This window comes from Zingiber officinale, chromosome 7B (genome assembly GCF_018446385.1).
Source record: "Zingiber officinale cultivar Zhangliang chromosome 7B, Zo_v1.1, whole genome shotgun sequence".
In the NCBI taxonomy this organism is placed as follows: domain Eukaryota; kingdom Viridiplantae; phylum Streptophyta; class Magnoliopsida; order Zingiberales; family Zingiberaceae; genus Zingiber; species Zingiber officinale.
This window is the reverse complement of record NC_055999.1, coordinates 109,067,050-109,081,118: the sequence shown is the minus strand read 5'-3', so window position 1 is coordinate 109,081,118 and position 14,069 is coordinate 109,067,050. Positions and strand designations below refer to the sequence as shown.

The window sequence follows — 14,069 nt, the reverse complement described above, 5'->3', positions numbered from 1 at the left end:
GTGTTAACTTTGTTTATGTAGATTCTAATAGGACACTCCGGTGAGCTAGAGGGAGTAGTTAGCTTGAATCGTTTCGTCGATAATTTGTTGCAACAGAAAACACTCAAAACAATGATAACATCCGGATTTACTTGGTATCCACCTTAACGATATGACTAATCCAAGGATTCACATAGAGTATGCTCTCCACTATGAAAATACTCCTTCTCATAAATACTCTGGAGGTAGAGAAACCTCATACAAGCTCTTAACAAGAAAATACAACAAGGAAATGAATGAATAATAATAAACACATTGCTTGATCTTTTGTATCTTCTAGATACCTCTTGTAGACTTAGAAATGAAGCGACACTTTGCCTTGAATCTTTCGAGAACAAGCGGTGAAGAGTGGAGAAGAAACCGAGAAGAAGTCTTGCATTTGAATCTTCACAAACGCCTTTATACCTTATGATCTAGGGGATTGAACTTACCCTCAATCGATTGCCACATGAGATCCAAGCATATCCAGCCATCCGACCTCACAATGACTCTTTTCTTCTTCATATAATCGATTACTGGCCTTCTTAATCGATCACCCAGTTGATTACAAAGCCACTATTCGCTCGTGAGTTTCTCTCAATCGATTACCCAATCGATCATGCTCTCACGAGGATGATAATGTGCTTCATGAAAAACTCCTCTTGATCGATTAGATGATCGATCAAGAGCTCTTATTTGTCGTGAAGAAATGTATCCAATCGATCACACAGTCGATCAAGCAGCTTCAATCAATTACCTGATCGATTCAGAAGCTCTCTGTTCCCTCATGACCAAGCTTAATCAATTAACCAATCGATTAAACTGTTGGTGCAGTAAGCATCCGACGATCGAACCTCAGTTTTGATAATGGCAAAGGGATTCAAAGTTAAGACTCCTTGTTATCTAACGTGGTTAAATAAGGTTTCAGGAAAGTCCTAACTGCGGTTAGGCAAGGGAAAATCCTAAGGGGGGGTAACCTTAGGTTCTAGGGGGCGGTAACCCTAGGTGGAGGAAAACCCTAAGGGGCGGCAACCTTAGGTCCTAGGGGGCGGTAACCCTAGGTGGAGGAAAACCCTAAGGGGCGGCAACCTTAGATCCTAGGGGGTGGTAACCCTAGGTGGAGAAAAACCCTAGGGGGCGGTAACCCTAGGTCCTAGGGGTGGTAACCCTAGGCGGAAAGTCCAGTCGGTCTGGAGGACCGGACTGACAACAGGTAAATCTCTTGAGTGGAGTAGGTGAGGACGCGTTCCCCGTAGAGGGAACAATAGGCGTCGGGTCGACCTAGGGTTTCCGGTTGGAAACCCGAAGTCAGACCCGGACAGTTCGAATGCTGTCAAATCTTTTATTCATTATGTTTCTGTGCTAACTTTGTTTTGCAGGGTATGTGTTTGGGACTAACACATTTTGCAGGAACAAAGGAGCAAGTTACAACTCGGATGAACAGTGTCCGAGGCGCCTCCATGGAGCTTGGAGGCGCCTCGGGTGCGAGCCAGGAAAAGGCCAGCGCAGCAGACTGGAGTTCAAGGCGCCTTGAACCGGAGGTTGAAGGCGCCTTGGATAGGCTGAAGGCGCCTTAAACCAGATAGAGTTCGACCAGGTCCGTGCTGATCCACGCGGGTGACTCGGCTCGTTCAAGGCGCCTTGGTGAACAGTGTAAGGCGCCTTGAACCCCCTTTATAAGGGGTCTCGACCAGCAGCTTCAGGACACAACTTCCAAGCAATCCTTGTGCTGCGTGCTGCTCATTCAACAACCCTGAAGTGCTGTTACAAGTCCACGACGACCAGGAGCTTCGAGATTACGATTCTGTCGTCGGTATACTTGTTTTTAATTACTGTACTAATTGTAAATCTTGTACTCCTTTTTCGTACTTATAAGTGTTGCCCACCGAAAGCGATCAAGGATCGCGGGCCTTCGAGTAGGAGTCGACCTAGGCTCCGAACGAAGTAAAACTACTTGTGTTCTTCTGTGTGTTTGTTTACTTTCCGCTGCGTTACTTCTCCGATAGTTTTTTACGATTCGAAAAACGAATTAGCCGCGAGCGCTATTCACCCCCCTCTAGCGCGTCTCGATCCAACATAAACCTCTTGTGATATCCTTAATCAATTGGAATTCATCTCAATCAATTCAGCACAGTGCAATGCATTGTGCTTGGCAAAAACCAAATTCCAATCGATCACTTGATTGATTGGGTTCAGGGTGAATCAATCACTTGATCGATTCATCATGCACTTCGTGAAGATATGTACTTAATCAATCGGTTGATCGATTAACACAAGTCTCAATCGATCATCTGATCGATTACCCAACCCTAACTTGCTTAACCTATGTCCAGAGTCCCCTTGCCCAATCTTCGATTAACCATGACCTGTTGGGACTTCTCCACAAAGTGTTCAGTCAACCTTTTGACCCACTTGGACTTCGCCAATTTTTTGTTGGACTTCTGATCACCAAGTGTGGTCCTCCTTTACCCACTTTGATTTTTCTCTTGCCTAACCACAATTAGGACTTTACCTTGCCAACGTGTGATCTCCTTGATCCACTTGGAATTCCCTTTGTCTAACCGTAGTTAGGATTTTTCTTTTCCAACATGCGATCCTCCTTGATCCACTTGGACTTTCTTTGCCAACGTGCAATCCTCCTTAACACACTTGGATCTTCCTTGCCAACGTACGGTCCCTCTTGACCCACTTGGACTTCCCTTTGCCTAACCGTAGTTAGGGTTTTCCTTTGCCAACGTGTGATTATCCTTGATCACTTGGACTTTGTTTGTCTAACTATAGTTAGGACTTTCCTTGCCAACGTGTGGTCTTCTTTGACTCACTTGGACTTTTCTTTGTCTAGCTCTCGAGTTAGGACTTTACCCTTGTCTAACCCCTAGTTAGGACTTTACCATTGCCTAACTTCTATTTAGGACTTTACCAGTCAAGTACCAATCCTCCATGATCTACTTGACTTCTCTCACATATATCCTACAACATATTGTTTAAACATGTTGTCTACAACATATTGTCCAAATATCGAAACTTAAACTCGAATCCACTCAAACTTAATCAAACTGATCAACTTTGACTCAAAAAATGATTGTGCCAGCAATCTCCCAACAAATTATTCTTTTGAATTCTTTTTTTCTGCTCCGTATATTATTGATTTACGAAAACAACTAAAAAAGTCACGAATGATATTTATCTCCCTCCCCCTTCTAACACTTTCGATCTTACAATATGAACTTATATAAGTTGTTTATCTATTCACTTAGGATATAAGGGAATTAAAACCAAGTAATTCATTGTTATTTCAGTATTAAAATCTCCTACTTCATCTTTTGAAGGTTATATTCTTTTATTCTTTTTTAACTTTCACCTAATCATTAGTATTTGAGTTTCCAAAAAAAATAAAAACAGAATAGATTGAGAAGAATATTATACTAAACTTTGAACCATCTTTGTTTTCCCAAATAGTAATACATGTAATAAAATCTAATCCTAATAAATGAAAGAGAATGCAAATAATGGAAATCTAATCTACCTTAAATTACAATTGCAAGAAAATTTACAAAAACATAAAATAAGTATAACATGAACTTGACATGGAAACATAATCTAATCTAACATAATTACTCCAAAATTAAAAATAAGAATAAACATCCTAACTAAATTCAACAAGAAAAGCATGGCACAAAATTAAACTAAACTAGTTGCAACAATTAAAGTCTAACTAAGTAAAGAGATGAGCTGAATGGCCAGCGACAATGAGAAAGGAGGTGAAGTCGCTAGCCTTAATGGAGGAAGAGAAAAAGATGGGTCATTGGTGGCATCCAAGGTTGGCATGGAAGAGATGAAATTCGCTTGAGATACTTGGTGTGAGAAAAGAATAGAAGGCCTAGGGTGCGTTTGGTTTGTTTGTATTTTCATTTCATTTTCCAAAAAATCATATTTTCTCGTTTTTCAGAAAATGACTTTTTCATATTTTCCGTTTTCTTAGAAAATGCTCTTTCTTTTTCTTGAAAATGAATGTGGAAAATGTAAATCAAACGCGTTTTTCATTTTCTCAGAAAATGAAAATAGAGAAGAACATGGAAAATGAAAATCAAACGCCCCCTTAGGTTTTTGTAAAAGGATAACGGTTTTTAAAAACTATTATTATAACCCCTAAAAAAGTGTTGATGGGCAACTATTTTCAAAAAACTATTATCATATCCCCTAAAAAAGTGACCATAGAAAATCATTATCGTAGTCCAAAAAAAGGCTCATAGACAAGGATTTGTATCATTGCCCCTAAGAAAGCGCTCATACAACGTATTAACTATTGTCTTTGATTAAAAAATATTCAAAGATAATGATTTTTACTAAAACTGTTGTAAAATTGTAAAAAAAATAATCATTTTGGCATAAAATCATTGTCTTTTAAGTGTTCTTGAATAAGGATTTTTTTTAATGAAAAAGAGTTTTATTTTACCAAAACAAAATAGCCTCTCTAACATCAACTAAATGATTATTTAAATAGACCCAAAACTTTAAGATGCAAAAGAAAGAAGAAGAAAATTTTAATAAAAGGAAAAAATATTAATAAAAAAAATCTTAATAGACTCAAACCCCTTAAATTTTTAAACGAATTCAAAACCTTAAAAATGTAAAAGGTGAATTTTTTTTTTTTTTTTTTTTTAAACAATCTTGAGCCTTTGCAGTGTAGCAAAATGTGGTTACACACATCTTAGTCGTCTTCATAGTTTATCCTTAGATTATATAAAGAAAAATAAATTATAAAATTAACTTATAATCGACTATGAAATAATTAAGAAGGTGAGAGATCGAGAGGTTGCACACATTATAGCCTTTAACTTTATGTTATCCAACACTATATATCTTTACATCCATGGATAAATGATGGGGCCAATCAAGTGTCGCCTCGTTTGGAAGGTGCATTATTAGATGTACTATGATCGTGTGAAAAAACTTAATAGAAAAATGCTCTCCGTGTTAAATAATAATAATAATGCAACATGAGTTGATAAATTGATCAACTGTATTTGGATGCAAAGTCCTCGAACGTAATGTCGTCTTAGAAAGAATTGACAAGTTCATAACGACACATTGAACTTTTCTATGCACAAAACTTTATAGAAAAAAAAAAATCGACATAAGAGATTTGCTAAGATTGTATAATAAATGGTCGATGGCTAGAGGGGTCAATCTATAGTCTATAGCATGTCCCGTCGTCACCTATAAATTCGAACTATTTCTTTCCCTTACATATGAAAAGTCGAATAAATTCGTTAGTTCATGTGCATCATACACGCGTCTTTGTTTGTATCAAAATAACATGCATTGTGAAAATAGAGTATCAAGTTCATTCTTCTGTTGAATTACTCCCTAAATTTCAGAATATATCTTCTTTCAAGAGATGAATAAACTTTATACAAAGTATATATTCTTTATAATAACTAAAGAATGTGCACACGCGTTGAATGCTCCTTATATCAAGTGGGTTAATGTAGGGAGAAATTTAGAGAAAGAAGAATTAATGTATAAAAAATAATTTTAATTTTTGAAGATTATTTTTATTTTTAATTTAATATCATATTTGATCTAAGTTAAAAAATTGAGAAAAATATGTTTTTTAATATTGTCGACTCAAGGTATTTATAGAAATTTTTTTGCACACAGTGTTGTCAATTTTAAAATGTGGAACTAAATAGAACTCTAGATTTTTAATAAAATTCTTAGTTTCGAAATTTAATTATTGATAGAAGCATTTATGGAAATTACTAATCAATTTTAAAATTATTTTTGATATGAATAATAAAAAAGACATTAACATAATTTTATTTTGGACTTTATCAAAATTAATTAGTAAAGAAAGAGGATTCTTACTAAAATAGTAAGAATAGAATAAAATAATTAAGAAAGAAAATATGTTAAATTTATCTTACTATTTTATTAAAAATCTCTCCCCTTTACTAACTAATTTTGGTGAAGCCTAAAATAAATTTACGTTAATATCATTTTTTCTATTCACACTAAAAATAATTCTAAGGTTTATTAGTAATTCCACAAGCGAAACAATCGATCTAGATTTCGAGACTCAGCTGCAGCATATTATTATGAATTTTTCTCATCATTAATTTTCTCTGGTCATTTTATATAAAAAAATATAGTTCTCTTTAGTCCCACATCTTAGAATTGAAAACACTATGATTAAAGAAACTTCTATAAATATTTTAAGTCAATAATGTTAAAAAATATACTTTTCTTAGTTTTTTATACTAAGATAAGTATAATATTAAATTAAATTAATTTTTTTCATCGGGAAGCCGTAAGGGTGACATTTGAAAATCCAAACAATTCGGATTTTCAAAGGCCCAAATAATAATTTAGATTTTCAAAAGTCAGTACTTTACCCTAATGACTCTACTTTAGTATTTCAATACTAAAATACTTTAATTAATATAATTTCATTATAAAGGGTCAATGTGATTTCAATATATTATATTACACACGCGACGCGTGTGCACCAAATCTAATAATAAATAATTATTTATATTATTTTTCATCTTGAAAAATCTCTTTAAATTTGATTGTACTTTTATTGTGTCAATATGTCATCAATTTTAAGGTTAATATAGATATACAGGCGTTGAGAGTATGATGAAATCGATCATGTCGGCTGTGCTACGCGCTGGGATAAAAAAAAAGTCAATCAAACTCATATATTACTTAGGGCATCTATAGTACATCACCATTATAACACCCATCACCTCATCAAAAAATACAGAGTTCATTGTCATATATTCATTATAACAACATATCTATTTCACCCACATTACTTTAATATTAATATTCATTATTTATGGGTCCCACAATCCACTCAATCATCTTAAAATTATATTATATTAAATAAATATATTTTAAAATATTTAAATTATTATTACTATTTTTAATAATAATCTTACTTTTTAAAATTATTAATATTTTTTTTAAAAAAAAATTAATAAATAAAATTTAAACAAAAACACACATGTGGCTAGCCCATCCCATAATAAATGTTAATATCAAAAAGTGTTATAACACCCTTATTAATCAAGCATTGCAGATGTGTGAAAAAAATTGACAATTCATGCTTATATTAAAAAAAAACAGTACCTAATTTTTCAATTGATATATTTGTTTCCCATTTGACCTTTTTATACCAAATTTTGTTTTTTTGCATAGCATTTGAGGTGTTGTTTTTGAAATATTTTTTTTTTCAAAAATAGAATTGCACCCCTCTAACTTCTCTATTTTTAAAAATAGGGTGATTTCAATTTGATTTTTTACTCTTAATTTATCATAGTAAATTTCTATGAGACTGAGTAACCTAAAATTAATTGATATAAACTAAATACTTAAATACTTGGTATCAATTAAAAATGTATAGGTTTTAAAATTTAGTACCATGATTATATTGATTTTAAAATTTATACATTATCGTGATAATGTTGATTTTTAAAATATAGTGTTATAGTAGTGATTGACGGGAGAATTAAAATAAAAAACAAGTATATGCTTTAGAAAATCTAAAATTAAGTAAATCTTTTAATTCGGTAACCTTTAGTACGCCCCTCTGGTCAATTGTTGAAAAAACACTAGTAAGCAATCTTTTAGTATTATTATGCTCAAGATGATTGCATCTCACTTTCTACTCTTTTAAACTAATATAAATTATAAGGATTTGAATTTTATGTCACTTCGCACTACTTTTAATACATTTAACAATCGATCTTCATTTGCATGCACCAATCCACTCGTAATTATGAAAGATTAGTCCCCAAATTATGATGTCATAATAGGATATTTAGATTATCATTTAGGTATCTATAGTTCGAATCTCCTATTTATAAAAAAAAATTTCTAAATAGGAAGTACAATCAAAGAATGTTGGATTTTTAGATTGGTCGTCATGTGCGCTTCCTGATTTATCCTGATGACCGATGAAAATTTCTATGGGGTTAAACTGATCCCCCTAAATCTTTAATGAAGCTAACTAAAATTATCATATAACTATAGAAAATTAACTTTATTCCATTCACTATGGTCACTCCTCTTATTCACCCAACAACTGATCAAGAGTTATATAATTAGGGATTCGTCAACTCAATCCGAGTCGAGTTGAGATTTGGATTGAGAGTTTTCAAATTTGGATCAAATTTAGATTGAAGATTTTTTAGATTGGTTTAAGATTGAATTAGGTAGAGTTGAGTTGAGTTGACCTAAATGAATCTGAATTTAAAATTGTTTAGGGTTAAATTAAATTTTATTTAAAAAATTAAGATATTATAGTATACAAATAGTAAATGTTAGTATAACACTAATAAAATATTAAAATAAAAGTAAAAAAATTATAAGAAAATAATAATATAAAAAAGGAAAAATTGATTCAGATCGGTTGGATTGTCCAAGTTCAGATTGTGATTTATATTAAGTTTGAGTTTGAATTAAATTCGTATTAAAATTTATTTTAGTAACTAATCTTCAATCCAACTCATCTAATCCGTCAGAATTAATATCCTTTTTATATATATATATATATATATATATATATATATATATATATATATATATATATATATATATATATATAGCTTTCGTATAATGATACAAGAACAAAACTCTTTCTTAAGTTTTAAGACATCTAAAAATCAGTCTTACTTTTAATAAATTAATAAATAATTTTTTAATGGATAATTAATCATAAGACTGAGGGGGTGTTTGGTTGATGGAGTTGGGAATGAAGGAATGAAATGATAATAAAAGATAGTGTTTGGATTGTGGATTTGAGAATGATATTTTAGAAATGATTATTAAATTTATGAGAATCAACCAAATATCTCCTGAATTGATAAATCACTCGCTACGAGTATAATTTTTTTTTTTTCCTAAGATCAGATCTGTCACCCCGGGTTAAGTTGAATACGTGTGCCGACTAAAGACAAGAGTATATATATAGCCAACACTAGTGCGGCGGCAAAGTCATCATCTCCCCTCCTCCTCCTCCTCCTCCCCCAAGCTCTGCTAGCCATGGAGGACACGTTCCTCAAGCAACTAAGCCATCCCAGTATCGACGAAGAAAGAGGCTCCTCCTGCCTCGGCAGGAGCGGCGGCGCAGGGTCCGTCGACTCCTCTGTTCTGGCGGAGGGGCGCGCAGCAGCCAGCCGGCGGCCGAGCACGGTCCTCTTGGCGGCCACCTACGCCGCGCTCTTCGTCGGATCACTATCCTCCTCTCTGCTCTCCCGATTCTACTTCGTGCACGGAGGATCCAACCGGTGGCTCTCCACCCTGGTCCAGTCCGCTGGCTTTCCCCTGCTTCTTCTTGCTATTTATTTAACTCATTCCCCTGCCTCCGGCGGCCGCCCTTTCTATCGCTTCACTCCTTCTCTCCTCTACCTCTCCATCCTCCTCGGAGTCCTTGTCGGCATCAACAACCTCCTCTTTTCCTGCGGCGTCTCCTACCTCCCCATCTCCACCTCCTCGCTCCTCCTATCCTCGCAGCTCGGCTTCACGCTCCTCCTCTCCGCGCTCCTCGTCCGCCACCCCCTCACCTTCTCCAACATTAACTGCGTCGTCCTTCTCACCCTCAGCTCCGTCCTCCTCGCTCTCGACTCCTCCACCGATCGCCCCGCCGGCGTCGACGGCCGCAGCTTCTTCCTCGGCTTCGCCGCCGCCCTCGGCGCCGCCGCCCTCGTCGCCGTTTACCTCCCCGCCACGCAGCTCCTCTACCTCCGCGTCTCCGGCTGCCGCGAGGCCGCCGAGGTGCAGGTCGTCGTGCAGGCCGCCGCCACCGCCCTCGCCGCCGCGGGCATGGCCGTTGCCGGCGGATGGCGCCGCGAGGACGCATGGGACCTCGACGCCGCCGCCTACTGGTCCGTGGTGGGCTCCGCCGTGGTCAGCTGGCAGCTCTGCTTCGCGGGCACCGCCGGCGTGGTCTTCCTCACCTCCTCGGTCAACGGCGGCATCTGCATGACGGCGCTGCTGTCGGTCAACGTCCTCGGCGGGGTCCTGGTCTTCGGCGATGAGTTCGGCGGCAGCAAAGCCGTCGCCATGGCCCTCTGCCTCTGGGGCTTCACCTCCTACGTCTACGGCGAGCTGAAGCTGGAAAAGCTGGAAAGCAGCAAGGACGCGATCAATGATGGCAACCCCTTAATTAATCCATAAAAAAAACCCACTCCCTGCTAGTTAATTAATCATTAGTGCCAAACAACTAATGACGCATTACTGTTTTTGCTTCAATTCCATCTTTTCCTCCTCGTCTAATCCTCTGCTGGTTACAAATCATATAGTGGGGAGATTAATGGAGTTAATTAGTTAATTAATGCGTGCACTTCCACTGCCATAGCAATTCTTTATTCTTCTCTTCTTCGAGGTTAATTAATTTCGATCGAAAGCCCAAACTCAACCACCCCACAATTCTATTAATTACTTAGCTTTGGAGCATGCAGCAGTAGTAACATGGTACTGAAGGCGAGTGAGTGAGTGAGTGAGAGACGACAGTGCATGTGAAAAGGATGGAACATGTCCATGTTGATCTTCCTGTTTAGGGGAGTACTTACTTAGCTTGGTGTGCCTGGCATCGAGCTTTGCCATGGCTGATCATCTCCCTCTTAGATCCTGAGGCCTCCCTCGGTGGCCACGAATACGATGGAGAGACAGATGCTGTTGCAAAAGGTGGCCGAGTGAGTCAGCTTTATGGCGGATGCCTCTGCAATTGGCATCCTTGATAATAAGGTCGCCTCAGTGTCCTACGTACTGCGAGCTGCATGCTAGCTAGCAAGTTTCAAGAGGAAGGAACGCAATTCAGTAGCCCCTCGAATAAGTATCTTGATGCTGCTACAGATCGGAAAATCAACAAGGTTTAATTTGCCTATAAAGGGGGGGAGCTAGCTAGCTAGTAGTGATACACTCACTATGTGAAAATGGATAATATACTTCGCCACTGTTTACTTCAGTAATTAGTAATTACGAAGTAATATATGATAATCAACTTCGATAATAAATTTGATGTAGTAAATACGATTTTAGACTTCGTAGGTTTAAAAATGCGGGTCTCACTTTTAATTTTATCAGACATTTTATTTCATAATATATATTCGATGAAGTAATAAGTTATAAAATAAAATAAATATGTTTAAGTGTTGAAGTAATAAGTAGAATGGCTTAAAATTTGTGCATAGTTTGAACCGGTTTATTATGTTTTTCCACCGAATCCTACAAAAACCTAATTTTGCCGAAAGCACATCACAATCACATTTTTCTCCTTCGCGTTTTCTCTTGCGATGCGCAATGGCCACCCGACGACAACTTCACATTTTCTCCCCGCAGCCTTCTCTTTCGTGTGCCCCCATCCCGACGGCAGCCTTCTCTTTCGTGTGCCCCCAGCAGCCTTCTCTTTCGTGTGCCCCCATCCCGACGACAGCCTTCTCCTTCGGTGTTTTCTCCCCGACGCGCGACGATCACTCGACACTAGGTTTCTTCCCTCTCCATCCCTTTTTTCCTTTTCTCTCTGTTGTGTTATTAGTGTTCTTCTTCTGTACAACGTCTTTGGGAGAATTGACCTTTAATAGGTCATCCTCTTTGAGGTTTCTTGTTCACGGAAAGAAGGCATGTACTTTGTAGGAGTTCGAGCTAGAGGTCGTTGTCTCTAACAGATTCAGTCCTGCAGCCCTAACAGCTCGTATACCAGGTTGGTTTATGGCATCTCTTGCCCTATGTTTCTCTCTTCTTCATATGAGATAATAGATGTGTTTTTTAGGGGAGGGATTTTTGAATTAGTTAATGCTCATGGATTATCTGTTGAAATCAATCGTTCAGATTATGGATTTTGTAAAATGTGAATTTGAGATTGAAACCTTCATGAATAGACTATCTGCTAAACCCTTTTGGTGTTCAAAACTTCATCTACAACACTACCTCGTAGATCTACTGATATGAAAAGGAATCTTTTGTCTTAGCTTATAAAATTTCTTTAGAAAGCTTAATTTCTTCGTTACATGAACTGAAATTCCTCCCTTGGATATGGTATACAAGAGCAATGAGCATATGCAGAGGCATACGTTGATTATTATTAGTTATTAAAAAAATATTTATATTGATATTTAAAGTATCTATCATTTTCAAATAATTGTTTAATGCACACTTAAAAATTATAAGTTATTAAATAAGGTAGCTTACAGCTTTAAAGTTAATTTACTTTAATTTAATGTAATTTGTATAAACTAAATATGATTCTATAAGTGCATATACTATATGTGATCGCTATTTGATCCCCTTCATAGTCTAGGTTGCTGCTTTTGCAATTCAAGTGGAGGCTTTTTAGGCTAAAGCTTAAACTTTATATGTGCCTTATATATGTTTTGTGTTGCACTTATTTATTTGTTTGCTCTAGTCATGCAAATCTAGCATACAAGTTTATGAAATTCAATGAAACTCCTTAAACTAATTTCATGTGTGAGACTCTAATGGGTAGCATCCATGGTTTATGAAAGGAGGGGTTGTTAATGGATACTTAGGTTATAATTCGAGAAGTGTGAGGTTTCAAGAGTTATTCTCTTATATCCTTACCTCATAAAAGAGACGACTCAGTGTAAGGGTCAATTGCTCAATATGTGTGGTTGGTAGTTCTTAACAAGACCTCTACCACCAACCTACATTAACTTTCTTACTCAACTACTGGGTTCCCTTCTACTTAATAAAGTGAAACATATGTCGCCCTTTGACATCATGTTAGGTTAGGAGGTGTTTATCTTTGTTGCTAGAAGGCCTTGATTAGCCCTTCCATGCTGTGGTTGAGTTGGATATATTCCTTTCCACTCCATTGTTTGTAATTTTCAATTGAATCTTTTTTTTTTCTATTTATATAATGAGGCTGCATATGTTTCTCTATGCATTAAGTGGATGTTCTAACTGTGCATCTCTCAGTAGATATTATCCACACCTTTTGACATAAATAGTCTATCGGGTAAGCTTAGTTGCATGTCTAGATGGTTTAGTCATTTAGGCAGTTAAGTTGCCTTTTAGTTGGATTGAATGATCGTTTCTAGGTCGTCAAGAATGAAACCACCTATGTTAGTAGTAAAAAGAAAATCGCTATGAAGTATAAATTAGATTACTGTGGTGATATGCATGTTATATTAACCATTTATTCTTTTGTACTTCACTGTATAATGAGCAAAAAATAAATGAAATATTTATTTCTTCTTTTGTACTTCACTATATTTACTTCACTATATTAGATTACTGTAGAGAGAAAGCTGAATTTCTTCTTTATGAAATATTTTATTTATAAAATATTGAGTCATTTTTTATTGATCCTCAAACTTCTATTAATGTTTCAGTTTGCAGCATCAAAAAATAAAGAGTACTACAATCAATCTCAGTATGATGAAGTCAGAAGTGAATGGAATGAATTCGTCTACTTCTATATGGGTGCCTAAATGTAGGCTATGATATAAATTTTAGACATGTATTTAGAGATTTTTGGATACAAAAGTTTTTGGATTATGGTTACACATGTCTTTTATGAATACACTTTTGGATTGTATTTGATACATATTTGTGATATATTTGTTTAATTTTGTTGGTCTAAATTTTGTCAATTAAAATTGTATTGCAGTAAAATATGGTCAATTACTTTGATACTATAAATAAATGATGAAATAATACGACAAACAAGACTTCGCTAAATTTAAATAGTGGTGTAGTTAAAGAAACTATTTACTTCACTATTGATCAAATTTATGAAGTAGTTCGTATAAATTACTTCGCTACATTGAATTTTTCGTTGTTGTAAAATATACTCTATTACCGCTATACTACGATGAAGTAATACAATAATAAATATTTCAACCAAGATAAATTATGCAGAAGTAAAATTAAATTTTTACTGCACCATAATACAAAAATTGTGAAGTTGTATACCTATTTTACTTTGTCAAACAACGAAGCCTATGAAGTAATATATCATCAACTACTTCAGTTATTTTACTGGTCTCGATGAAGTAATAGAGTTTTTTTACTTCGAA

General features: G+C 35.9%; 1 protein-coding gene and 1 long non-coding RNA gene across 2 annotated transcripts; both read left to right on the top strand.

Annotated features, from left to right (window-relative positions):
• Nucleotides 1-9,037: 9,037 nt before the first annotated feature.
• On the top strand, nt 9,038-10,364 carry LOC122004052 (probable purine permease 4). The gene has a single exon (XM_042558994.1). The coding sequence runs from the start codon at nt 9,073-9,075 to the stop codon at nt 10,204-10,206; it is 1,134 nt and encodes a 377-aa protein (XP_042414928.1). The 5' UTR covers nt 9,038-9,072; the 3' UTR covers nt 10,207-10,364.
• A 931-nt stretch (nt 10,365-11,295) lies between these two features.
• LOC122004051 lies at nt 11,296-13,599 on the top strand. Its single transcript, XR_006118197.1, has 3 exons — nt 11,296-11,515; nt 11,665-11,731; nt 13,383-13,599. It is a non-coding gene; the product is annotated as an uncharacterized LOC122004051 (long non-coding RNA).
• Nucleotides 13,600-14,069: the final 470 nt, after the last annotated feature.

Bases quoted from the DNA above. Each gene is read 5' to 3' on its own strand.
- LOC122004052 (XM_042558994.1), top strand. From the start codon at position 9,073: ATGGAGGACACGTTCCTCAAGCAACTAAGCCATCCCAGTATCGACGAA.